Source organism: Pan paniscus, chromosome 2 (genome assembly GCF_029289425.2).
Source record: "Pan paniscus chromosome 2, NHGRI_mPanPan1-v2.0_pri, whole genome shotgun sequence".
In the NCBI taxonomy this organism is placed as follows: Eukaryota; Metazoa; Chordata; class Mammalia; order Primates; family Hominidae; genus Pan; species Pan paniscus.
Window position 1 is genome coordinate 14,502,418 of NC_085926.1, and position 12,818 is coordinate 14,515,235.

A 12,818-nucleotide genomic window follows, 5' to 3' on the forward strand; every position below is an offset into this window, starting at 1 on the left:
AGGCGGAGGCTGGTCCAGGCCAGACAAAGCTCTGGGCTGCCTCTCCCCTGCACACACCTCCATGGTGGCAGCACCCAGGGTGTGCCTTACCTGTCCACCACGCTGGCTGGCTTGATGCGGTCGATGGTAATGACTGACTTGTTCCGGAGGGAGGTGGTGGTGAGCGAGATCCCCAAGGCAGACCCTGGCGTCTTGACTATTTCCACCATCAAGGGTCCCGAAGCATTAGCCACCGTGTCTGGCATGACGGAGAAAAAAAAGTTTGAAACGCAAATACCGAGCACTTTCCTCCCCAGCCTCACCCTGCTATCCTGATTTAATCCTTGCTGCCTGGAAGAAACTGTTATACTCATTTGATTAACATAATTTTTTATTCCTTTTCTTTCTTTTTTTATCTTCTACCAAATGTTATATCAATTTGACAGATAAGATAGCAGTGGAGCAGGGGCAGGAGCTCAGGTCTGAGGGGCTGTGATCCCAGGGCTTTGCTGGGTGAAATGAATTTGCTTGAGTTTATTAAGAACCTGTGGCATACCAGCACTAAACTGTAATGTTCACTACAACCCATCCCCATCTCAGGAAATGGCACCTCCATTAACACACCTAGTGGCTGGAAATTAAAACTTTGGCCGCACCCTTAGCTCCTGCCCTCGCCCACCCATGTCCAAATCTCAGCAGATCAGGCCAGCTGGACCGTCATCATATTTCCTGAATCCCATGCCTTCTCCCCTCCTTAGCCACCAGCCTGGTTCAGTCCCTTAGCTCTCGCTTGGACAGCTGCTGCCGCTTCCTATGGCCTCCCGGCTTCCACCTCACCCTGCTCTGCCCTTACCTCCTTTCACTCACCTGTGCCAACCACGGCAGCCTCCTCACTGTGACCAATCATGCCGGCCATGCTCCTGCCTCAGGGCCTTTGCACTTACTCTTCCGCCCCCCTGGAATGCTGTCCCTGGACATTCCACGCCTCGCTCATTCCCTCACTCCCCTAGTGAGAGAGCATCCCCCAGCCTGTCCCATCTCTCTCCCCTGCCTCTTTTCTTTTTTCCACAGCACTTATTGCCAACTGACATACACCATATCTTATCTATTCTGGATACTGTCCTCTCTCCACCAGAATGCCAGCTCCATGAGAACAGACACCTCAATTCTGTTGTTCTAGGCTGGATCCCCAGCACATCAAACAACGCCTAGCACATACTATTTACTGCCCAGAGAAGCTGTGACTGGCCCAAGGTCATAAGGTCATGCAGCCTTTGCAGTGGTAAAGATCCATGGCCACTGCCGCCTCCCCCCATCCCAGGCCTCCTCCTGCCCCAACCCACACACTCAGGCCCCCAACTCACCAGGGGTGGCCACATCATACTCCACCTGAAAGAGTGCCTCGTGGCTGCACTGCCGCAGGGTGGCCAGGGCGGTGGCATGGCTGGCCCCGTGCAGCGGGATTCCATCGACGCTGAGCAGCCTGTCGCCCACCTTCAGGGAGCCCTCCCTGCAGGGAAGGGCCGGTCACCAGCCTGGCCCGGCAGCAGCACTGGGCACAGCCTGTCTGGGAGGGAGCTGGGAAGCGGGACATGGAGGACGAAGAAGCAGGGAGTGGGTGGGGGAGGAGGGGGAGGAGGGGGCGGGTGAAGGGGCGCATGAGTGAGTGAAGGAATGAGCCACTCCAGGAGTGGGGAGCTGCATAAAGCAAGGGGGGATGAAGACAGGATGGGGTGGCTCTGCCGCCTGCCACTCCTCTGGGTGTGCAGTAATTCACAGACTCAGTGCAGAACCCTGAAATGTCTGAGCTGGGGGTGCTCTTCAAGCATCGCCCCCAACTCCTGCCTCAGGGACAAAGGACAGCACCAGGGCCCAGAGAGGGTGCAAGCTGTGCCCATGCCACACGGCATTGGGGGCTGGTCTGAGCTGTCCTGGTCCCTTCCCATTGCTCCACCCTCACCCTGGTTTCTCAGCAGTGATTCTGGCCTGATGACAACCCGCGCCTGGGAAAGAACTCAACAGGGGCCAGGGGAGGGGCCCCAGCAGGGTTCACCTCGGTTTGGGTCGCATCCCCAGCCTGGAACGCCTCTCCCAACAGGTGGCCAAAGCTATTCTCGGGGGTTCTATGAATAGCTCATCACAGGGCCCTGTCCCAAGGACAGATTTAGATTTCTGACAAGGCCGTTCCAGGCTTCTCTTAAAATGGCCAGGAATCTCCCACTGGGGAGGCCGGGGGATCAGGGGCTGGGAACTGGACATGTTCTTTCCCCACATTCTCTCCTCCTGGCCCTTCTGGGCTAGTCCCAGGCGGGGCCGAGCTGGGTCGATCAGCCAGGACCCAGGAGACTGAGTCACAGACGGCTACAGCAGTGGCCAATCAGCGTGCCCCCAAATCTCTCATAGCAACTCTTAGGGACCATTCCACAGACGGGAAAACCAAGGAGCAGGAAAGGGAAGAACGACACCAAGGCTGCCCCTCTCCAAACACCCCAACCCCTGAGACAGCAGTATGTTGGGGAAGAAAGGGCTCGAGGTTTCCCTCATTTGGGGTTACATCCCGGCTCCATCAACAATTCCCTGAATGACACTGAGCAGGGAGTGTTCCCTCAGGGCCTCGATCTCTTCATCTGGGGAAGGGGCATGGTGACCCCACTCCACCTTCTTCGCAGGGGAGTTGGGGCAGGTCAGTGCAGTGTGTGGATTTCTTCTGCCTCGGCTCACCTGTCGGCAGGGCCACCGGGCCGCACGTAGGTCAGGACAAGCGGGCGGGACTTGTGCCCATCTTCATGGGCACCTCCTGGACAGGATTTGACAAGAAGCAGGAATCATCCACCCACCCCTTCCCATCCAGAGGCTCCCACACAGCCCCTGAGCAGGTTCCTTCAATAAAACCTGTTTGAGGACCTTGTCCTTGCTATTCATGGACCCTCTTATGAGACACCAACAATAAATTCGCCCTCCCAAGAGATGGTGCAAGGGGTGGGTAACATGACCAAAGTCTTCTCTCTGTTAAATGGCTTGCCTCCCTTCTGTGACCTCACCTTATTTCCCCTTTTCCCTGATCTCTAGGAAGCTCCAGACTTTGTTCTCAGTCTCGGTAGCAGCTTTCACCATCATTTTCCGGTACAACTTTCTCCTCTCACTCTCCCCAACCAAGCCTACTTCATTGCTTGGCAGATTTTCCCACTGAATACTTACCTTAACGGTCCTGTGTTCTTCAAAGTCAGAACTGAGATATACATAAATTACATTCAAATCCAAACAGTGCACACATGGAATTAGTATTAGCCTCTTTCTTGCTGCCCCAATACCAAGGGCAATTCTTTCACTGACCTCTAAGGACAAAGCCAAAGCTATTGCCCTCCTTGTACAGGGAGACGTCCACTGTCTTTGAAATGATCCTGGGGTTATTCTCAGGAGCTGGGGAGAAATGGAGGACTCCTTTGAGTCCCTCAGTCGCATCTCCAGGCTGGTAGATGTGCCCAAAGCTCATTCCAGGAGGACTGGGTGATCAGTCACAGAGATTACAGGGAGGGTAAACCCTTGCCCATTTTACAGGTCGAACAAGTGAGGCTTAGAGGGATCCTCTCCCCTAATCCCACTTAGCCCACCACTGAGAGAGAGGAAAGGGCCTGCCCATGCTCACAGAGACGATGGCAGAACTCAGGCTTGAGTCCCTGGCTGGTAGGCTCAGGCCAGGGCTGAATTCCAGACAGTTACTCAAACTTCATGACTTTAGACCAACTTTGAAAATCCCAAGCTAGGTGAAACCCTACACCACCGTTACTTAGTGCAGGGCAGTGGAGTGTGGGTGTGGTAGGTCAGGGAACAACTTATTCAGCTAATGCTTCCAAAACCTTCCCCGCTAAAGGAAAAGCATCTGGAGACTAAATATGTAAAATGACATTGGCTATAGAGTCCCACCACCTCCTGGTGACAGCATACTGCGGTTGTAGGCACAGCCCCTAGGCGAGGTATGGATGCTTGTGGCCAGTCTCCAGGTTCTACCCACTCCATCTGGCATGATCCCTACCACCCAGGCCCTGGTGGGGAGGTAGCCGTGTCCACCCGCAACCAAGGCAGTGGAGAAAGTTCCCCGTCCAAGGGCACCCACCGGGCGGGGGCAGCTCATACTCCACCTCCAGCACCACGCGCTCGCCCACATTCTTGAGCAGGGTGATGATCTCATCGTGGCGGAGCCTGGTCAGGTGGATCCCGTTCACAGACCGAATATAGTCACCAATGTTCAGCAGATCACTCCTAGAGCAGGAAGGCCAGGGCACACATGGTAACAGGTGCTGGCCCATGCAGTCCTGGCATTCACACCCACCCTCCTCTGGAATCCCTATGATCACTGGATCCTCATTTCACAAACGGGGAAGCTGAGGCTTAGAGAGGTCAGACAGTTGTCCAGGGTCACACAGCACGTAAGAGAGTGCAGAGACTGACACCCAGGTCCCAGGCTTTCCCCCTTCGCTGGTCTGTCTGCTTTTCCTTCTGCAGTGGTGTCTCAGACAAGCCTGCAGAGTGACCAGATCATCACATCCTTTGCTATTCCCTAATGCTCTTCCTGACTTCTCACCACCAACCTTCCTGCTGTTCAATTGGACATTTATCTGCACCAGCATTGTGTGAGGCCCAGGGAGGCAGTGACTGAGAGGCTAACTCCCAGGCCTCACAGTCCAAGGGAGCCACAGGGGCAAATGATAGGGGAAATCAGACAATGTGTGCAGAAATGTGCATGTGGGGCTTCAGGAACAGAGCAGTGCAGCTGCCTTGGCCTCGGGTCAGGGAGGGCTTCCTGGAGGCAGTGACCTCTGTGTTTAGTGTGGAGGGATAAAGAGGAGTGTGCCAGGAGGATGCTGTGGGGAACAGGCTTTTGGACATAGGGGACTGCATATGCAAAGGCCTGGAGGGCAGATATGGCCTGGTGACTGTGGGGTGCTATGGCGAAGCCCCTGGTGTAAAAGAAAAGAGAAGCCAGGGCCTAGAATTACAGCCTCCATTGGAGGCCTTCCCTCTGCAGACACCAAGCTGATGGGTGCTCCTGGAAACAGCTGCCTGATTGCTTTGCCTAAGACCTTCAGTACATTTTCCACTGGCCCTGGGCTCCCATCATTGCCTCTGCACCCGCCTCCTGCCGCTGTGCCAAGCCCACTTCTCACCTGGCCGCAAGTCCCCCAGGTCTCAGGTTGGAGACCCTGGGCTTTCCATCCTTGTCGGTGCCACCTGAGATAGTCAGGCCCAGCGTGCTGCCTTCTTTCTTGATCAGCTCCACCACAGTGATCCCTCGGAACTCCTCTGCCAACAGATGGGGATGGGGGCTTGAGCGGGCAGCTGGGGCCACCCCAGGCCCCCAGCTCTAAGATAAGCGAGGCGAGCACCTGGTTGGTAGGGCACTCTGCTGCATTGCCCTGGGTGATGATCACCTCCTTTTTACAGAGGAGAATCAGAGAGGTTAAGTGGCTGGTCTAAGGTCACAGAGCAAGTCAGTGGCAGAGCCGTTGCCATCTGACCCCCACCTAGGGCTCTCTGTGCCTCCAGGGCAGAAAAAGAGGGAATGAGGGAAGCCTCATTACCTGGAATGCTCTGTCTGCGGCACGCCAGGGAAACGTCGGCCCCTCCTGCGTCCTTGCCTCCTTTGGAGTAGGGCCCATCGTCTGCAGGGGAGAAAGAGGGAAAGGCCGAGTTCCACTTTCGTTTCCATTCCTGCAGACCTCCTCTGCTTTGGGAATTTTCCACTCTGTGGACGTGGCCTGTAAGATGGGTTCCCTCCTGCCACCAGCTCCACGGGATTCTCTGCTGGAGAATCCTCATAGCTCCTCCTCCCAAAGAAAGCCTGGCCCCTGCTCTTGGGGCTGAGTAACATTCTTTGAGCACTACACTATATATTGGGAGCTTCACAGCCATTCTGTGGTTCACTGTCTCAACAACCCCGTGAATGTTGTTACCATGGATCAGATTATTCCACTGTACAGATAAGGAAGCTGAGGCTCAGAGAAGGCCAACTCATGCCCATTGTCACACAGCTGGAGAGTTGTGCAATCTGCATTAGAACCCAGTTCTGCTGACTCTACTACCCAGGGCTGTGCTTACATACCTGCTGGGATGGGGAGCTCTCTCACATGCAGGCACAGCAGCTCATGTGAGACAGCTCTGACCGAGAGGAAACTCAATCGTGGATGGACCTGATTAATGCTTCCTCATGAGGACTGCACTTTACAGTTTACGAATCACATTCTCAGGCGTTCTAGGCAGCCTGAGATAAGTCTGTCTCCTTCACTCTAATTCGAGAAAGCGCTCCCTTGTGTTTCTTCAAATATTGTTTCCATCAGCTCTCTCTCTTTTGAAAAGCTTAATAGATGTACTTTAGGACTTTCCATTTTATTCTCCATGACCCACATCCACACCCACCCTTCTATTTTCCATGTCTTCTTTATCTCTCTAAGATACGTCAAGGGGTGCTTCATCTGCAATGAAGTCTGTCTTTTTTGCTTCTTTTAAGTTAGTAGAAAATCTTTCATACATTTCAAACATAAAGAAGGCAGAACAGTATGATGCGGAGATTCTCAAAATGTGATTCCCAGGCCCACAGCACCTGGGAACTTGTCAGAAATGTAAATTATTGGTTGGGCACAGTGGTTCATGCCTGTAATCTCAACACTTTGGGAGGCCGAGGCAGGTGGATCACTTGAACCCAGGGGTTCAAGACGAGCCTTGGCAACATAGTGAAACCCCATCTCTACAAAAAATGCAAAAATTGGCCAGGCATGGTGGTGCATGCCTATAGTCCCAGCTACTCAGGAGGCTGAGGTAGGGGAATCACTTGAATTTGGGAAGTCGAGACTACAGTGAGCTGTGATTGCGCCACTGCATTCCAGTGACAGAGAGACTCTGAGACCCTCACTCTGTCTCGAAAAGAGAGAAAGACAGAGACAGAAGAGAGAGAGGGGGTGAGAAAGAAGGAAGAAAGGGAAGGGAAGGGAAGTAAAGGTATTTCTTTTCCAAGGCATTGCCTTTCCTAGGCATTTAAAGTGTGTTAAAGCTACAGAAATTGGATTGTTTTTCAAATCTCATTTTCTAATTACTTGAAAGGAAAGGAAAGGAAAGGAAAAAAAGGAAAGGAAAGGAAAGGAAAGAAGGAAAGCGAGGGGAGGGGAGGGGAGGGAAGAGGGAGGGAAGGAGGAAGAAAAGGGAAGTAAGAAAGGAAAATTCTTGGCCCCAACCAGGACCTGAAAAAGGAAACACCCTGGGGGTGGGCTCCAGGAATCTGTATGTGTGTGTATATTAGTATATTAGTCTAACTTATATTATTCTTCACTTTTTAGCATTTAGACCGGGGGATGGTGGCTCACACCTGTAATCCCAGCACTTTGGGAGGTCAAGGTGGGCAGATCAGCTGAGGTCAGGAGTTCGAGACCAATCTGGCCAACATGGCAAAACCCCATCTCTACTGAAAATACAAAAATTAGTGGGGTGTGGTGGCAGGCACCTGTAATCCCAGCTACTTTGGAGGCTGAGGCCGGAGAATCGCTTGAACCCAGGAGGCGGAGGTTGCAGTGAGTCAAGACCGTGCCACATCACTCCAGTCTGGGTGACAGAGTGAGACTCCATCTCAAAAAATAAAAAATAAAAATAAATAAAAATTTAAATATAGTAAAATTTACTCTTTGTGGTGAGCATGTCAATGAGCTTTGGAAAATGTATCCTGACCACCACCACGACCAAGTTTTAGAACATTTCTATTGGCCCCCAAAATTCTCCCTTGATGTTCCACTGTAGTCAGTCCCTGCCCCAACCTCTGTTCCCCACAAGCACTTATCTGTTTTCAGTCTCTATCATTTTGTCTTCTCCAGAATGTCATGTAAGTAGAATCACTCAGTATGTACGCTTTTGAGTCTAGTTTCTTACATTTAGCATAACCATTTGAGATTCAGCCACAGTGTCGTGTGTATCAGTAGTTTGCATCTTTTTATGGATGACTTGGGTTGCATCCAATGGATATACCAGTTTGTTTAGCTATTGACTTGTGTTTCCAGTTTTTGGTGATTTTGAATAAAGCCATAATAAACATTTGCATACAGGTTTTCGTTTGAACATAAGTTTCTGTTTCACCCAGGAATGGCATTGCTAGGTGGTATGGCAAGCATATGGTTAACTTTATAAGAAACTGCCAAACTGTTTCAAAGTGGCTGTGCCATTTTGCACCCGACCAACAATGTAAAAGAGTTTCAATCGCTGTGCATCCTCATCAGCACTTGGTAATATCAGTTAGGGTTTAAACAAAAAAATTTAAGCTGGGCACACTGGCTTATACCTGTGACCCCAACACTTTGGGAGGCCAGGGTAGAAGGATTGCTTGAGCCCAGGAATTCAAGACCAGCCTGGGCAACACGGCAAAACCCTGTCTCCCTAATTAAAAAAAAAAATTAGTCATGCTAATACATGCGCAGAGGTATCTTACTGTGATTTTAATTTGCATTTGTCTAATGACTAATGAGGTTGGGCACTTTTTTTAACTTGCCATTCATCTATATCTTCTTTGGGGAAGTGCCAAAGCTTTTGCCCATTTTTAAGTTGGGTTGTTTGTTTCCTTGTTATTGAGTTTTCATATATTCCGGATACAAATCCATTGTCAGATGTAATAATGTGTGCTTTGAAAAGCCTTCTAGGTGACTCTGTGTCGCACTAAAGTTTGAAAAACATTTGTGGCTGGGCGTGGTGGCTCACGCCTGTAATCCCAGCACTTTGGGAGGCCAAAGGCGGCGGATCACGAGGTCAGGAGATCAAAACCATCCTGGCTAACACAGTGAAACCCCATCTCTACTAAAAATACAAAAAAAAAAAAAATTAGCTGGGCGTGGTGGCAGGCGCCTGTAGTCCCAGCTACCTGGGAGGCTGAGGCAGGTGAATGGCGTGAACCTGGGAGGCGGAGCTGGCAGTGAGCCGAGACCGTGCCACTGCATTCCAGCCTGGGCGACAGAGTGAGACTCCGTCTCAAAAAAAAAAAAAAAAAAAAAAGGAAAAACACTTGTATAATGAATTGGTATTACCTCACAGGTAGTTTTAACAATCATTAACACTTTGCCGTATTTAGCCCATTTATTTTTATCTATGCTGAAATATTTTAAAACAAATCCTGGGCATAATGCAATTTCACCTTTAAATATTTCAATATGCATTTCTAAATAAGAACATATTTCTTATACAATAAAAGTATTATATCCCACCTTACAAAGTAATACCATAATTATTAGTCTAATACCCATTCCAAATTTTAATTCCAACAGTACATTTATGGCTCTTGAAAGCTTTGTTTGATTATTTTGCTTTTATCTTTGTTCTGTTTTTATATTTTGCTCTTCCTTTTTCTGTTGCTCCTTATGTTTCTAATAATTTTAAATATTTTGAACATTCACCTATTATTTTTCCATTATCTCAAACTCTTGGGAGGTATTTCTTCTGCCTAGTGTCTGATGACTCTCCCTTACAGTAGACTGTTTCCTCGTGTGGTTGGTAATTGTTGGATTGTGAGCTCATCTTTAGTAGGGCTTCAACTGTGGGAATTCTATTCAGCCTGGTTGTAGGGCTCCAGGATCCAGAGAGAATTTTCCATTCCTTCCCCTGGGTGCTTGCCAAAGTATCGTTACCCTGATATCAATGATTATGGGTATTTACAACACTCATTAGAATTTACAATACCCCCATGGTATTGTAAATACCAATCTTGGCTCAAAGATTCCAGAACCATGGTGGTATTATAAATTCTAATATTCACCAGAAACAAGGGGCACACCTTAGATCACAAATCCTCAAAGGAGACCACTGGAGGCTGAGTTGAGACAGATAAGCTTTTGTTTTAGCTCCCTGATAGACGGGTGAATATTTTCCAAGTCTCCTCTTTCACTGAGGGTAGATCTCTTCAAAGGTCCTGGCTTTATGCTGGGGTCTCAGTACCAACTTGGGAAAGTACAAGGTAGCTTTTCCTGTATCTCTGAGCCATTAAAACCCAAGCCTTCGGCTACTAGACGCACAAACATCCCCCCATTCCTGCTGCCACCCCAGTAGAGAAGCCCCAGCATCACCTGCACTCATCCTGCTTGTTTTCCATTTCTCTTCATTTTTTGAGTGGAAATGCATGTATAGGCCCATTTGTGGAGAATTGATGTCTTTTTCTTTGGGAGACAATATTGAATCTTCCAGTCAATGATCACAGTATATTCCTCCATTCATTTTTATCTTTAATTTCTCCTAAGAACACTGTGTACTTGTATGAGAAAAAGTCTTATACCACTCTCATTAAATGTATTCCTAGGCATTTAAAGTGTGTTAAAGCTACAGAAATTGGATTGTTTTTCAAATTTCATTTTCTAATTATTTGTTCCTGGTGTAAAAATATACAGTTCGTTTTATATTCTGAGCTTAAAAAATTTATTTTTAATTCTTGTGGGTATGTAGTAGGTGTGTATATCTATGGGGTAGATGAGATATTTTGATACAGGTACGCACTGCATAATAATCACGTCAAAGTAAATGGGGTATCCATCACCTCAAGCATTTATCCTTTGTGTTACAAACAATCCAATTTAATCCTTTTAGTTATTTTTAAATGTACAATTACATCATTACTGACTACAGTCACCCTAGTGTGCTATCAAATACTAGGTCTTATTCATTCTTTCTATTTTTTTTTGCAAAAATACGGAAGACTTCACAAATTTGTGTGTCATTCTTGCACAGAGGCCATGCTAATCTTCTCTGTATCATTCCAATTTTAGTATCTGTGCTGCCTAAGCGAGCACATATTCTGAACTTTTAAATTCACGTATTAATTCTAAGTTTAGCCATAGATTCTTTTGGATTTTCTATATACATAATCATATCATCTGTGAAAATGACAGTTTTATTTCTTACTTTCTAAACTTTATGCCTTTCATTTCTCTTATTTGCCTTATTGGACTGGCCAGACCTCCCTTACAAAGTTGATGGGGTGATTACACAGACCATCCTTATCTCCTTGATACTCTCACTCGCTTCATTTCTGATGCCTGAGGTTTTCCTTACTTTCCTGTGACTGCACCTGAGCATTTCAAAGGAGTTTGAAGCTGGAAGCTTGTCTGGTCACCTGCTGGGCCCCAGCCTCCCTGCAGCATCCCTCCTTTTGCACATGCCTCATTTTGCGGGGCTCTGCCTGAGTTAAAGGCAGGGTTCAGCCTGATGGGGCATATTCTGGTTTCTCCTCTATGTGCTGACAGAGAGGGGAAGGAAACTCACAGATCCTGCAGCAGCCATGCCCTGTGCACACCACCACATTATCTTGTTCCACCTCATTCACTTCTCACAGTGGCCTTGGGAGGAGGTAGGTGCTGCGATCACATCCATTTGACAGACCAGGAAACAGGCTCAGAAAAGGGAGGTCTTTGGCGAAAGCAGCGTCTACCAAGAGCTGGAAGCAGACCCCAGGCCTCTTAGCGTTTTCTACCCTGTGCTTGAGGCCCCATCGAGCGGGTTATGTTTTTCACATTCCTCATCTAAATCTCCTTTCTCAGTACTGGGCTGACACGGGCAAGAACAGGTGCCAAAGTGAGAAGGGACGCACCATCAAGCTGGTGGGCTCCCTGCGCTGCCTCAGGGCTCAGCCCTCCCGGGCACCTTCTGCTCCTTCCTCAGGCCTCGTCTGAGCCTGCACATGCCCCCGCCTGCCCTTGAAGAAGGGCTCTCCTACCACCCCAACCTCTGCGGCTCCAGCTTAGCCTAGTGTTAGCAGAAGAGGCTCAGGGGTCAGCCAGGCCTCAGTAGAGATCTTGGCTCTGCCATTCGCCAGCTGTGGGAACTTCGCTCTCCTCCCCAACCTCACACCCATGGAAAGTGAGACCTGACCCAGCGGCCCACGCGCCCTCCCATCCTCAGCGGCAGCAGGAGAAAAGACGGGAGAAGGTTTGGTCCCCGCAGGTGGCAGAGGCCACTTCCCCCACTCTGCTCCAGCCAGGTCTTTTTCATGAGGGGAGGGTCTGATTAGGGTTCAGCCAGGGTATGAGTGGCCTGAGTCAAGGTCAGGACTCAGTCTGGGCCAGCGTCAGGGCTCAGCCAGAACCGGAAACAGGGCTCAGTCTACGGGAGGTTTCTCAGCCTTCGCACTATGGGTATTTTTTGCCAGATGATTCCTGTGGTGGGGGCTTCTCTTCTGCATTGTAGGAAGCTGAGCAGCATCCCTGGCCTCTAACCACCAGATGCCAGGAGCATCTGTGGCAAACAAAAATGACTCCAAACATTGCCAAATGTGCCCTAGGGGAACCATATCGCCCCCCAACAGAGAACCATTGCTCTATAGTCAGGAGGGGACTCGACCTGGGTCAGGGGTGGGGCTCAACCTGAGTTAGGGGAGGGGGCTCAACCTGGGTCTGGGCCAGGCTCAGCCTGAGTTAAGGGCGGGGCTCAGACTGACTTAAGGGCTGGGCGCAGACTGAGTCGGAGGTGGAGCTCAACGTGGTTCCGGGCCGGATCGTGTAGAGTTGAGGGCGGGGCTCAGCCTGGGTCCGGGCCGGATACTGCTGAGTTGAGGGCGGGGCTCAGCCTGAGTCAGTGTTGCTGGTCAACTTGGGCCTATGGAAGCCTGACAGCGATCCCACCTGCAGCTGTAACCACTGAGAAAGGTCCCAACTACCGTGCTCCGCCAGACCAGGGCTGGGCTCTCTTTGCTTGCCAGCAGCTGATAAATAACAAATCAAATAGCAGTTATCCAGGAATCATTTCCAGGTCCCCTGGGGTTGGGTCCTCAGCAGCTCCGCTCATCCGCCTTCCACCTCCAGTTCACATCAGCCACCACGGATTCAGGCGAC

General features: G+C 49.8%; 1 protein-coding gene and 1 non-coding gene across 11 annotated transcripts in view; both read right to left on the reverse strand.

Annotated features, from left to right (window-relative positions):
- The window catches only part of GRIP2 (glutamate receptor interacting protein 2), a 111,615-nt gene that overhangs the window by 29,123 nt on the left and 69,674 nt on the right, over window positions 1–12,818 (reverse strand). For all 10 annotated transcript variants that reach the window (XM_034955874.3, XM_055109518.2, XM_034955877.3 and 7 more), the window contains exons 2-8: window positions 5,559–5,639; window positions 5,145–5,280; window positions 4,094–4,239; window positions 3,313–3,399; window positions 2,701–2,776; window positions 1,344–1,489; window positions 91–238 (exon numbers count right to left, since the gene is read on the reverse strand). In XM_034955874.3, coding sequence (XP_034811765.2) covers window positions 91–238; window positions 1,344–1,489; window positions 2,701–2,776; window positions 3,313–3,399; window positions 4,094–4,239; window positions 5,145–5,280; window positions 5,559–5,639 — 820 coding nt within the window. The remainder of the gene's footprint in view (window positions 1–90; window positions 239–1,343; window positions 1,490–2,700; window positions 2,777–3,312; window positions 3,400–4,093; window positions 4,240–5,144; window positions 5,281–5,558; window positions 5,640–12,818) is intronic.
- LOC112439345 (U6 spliceosomal RNA) lies at window positions 10,675–10,781 on the reverse strand. The gene has a single exon (XR_003027644.1). It is a non-coding gene; the product is annotated as a U6 spliceosomal RNA (small nuclear RNA).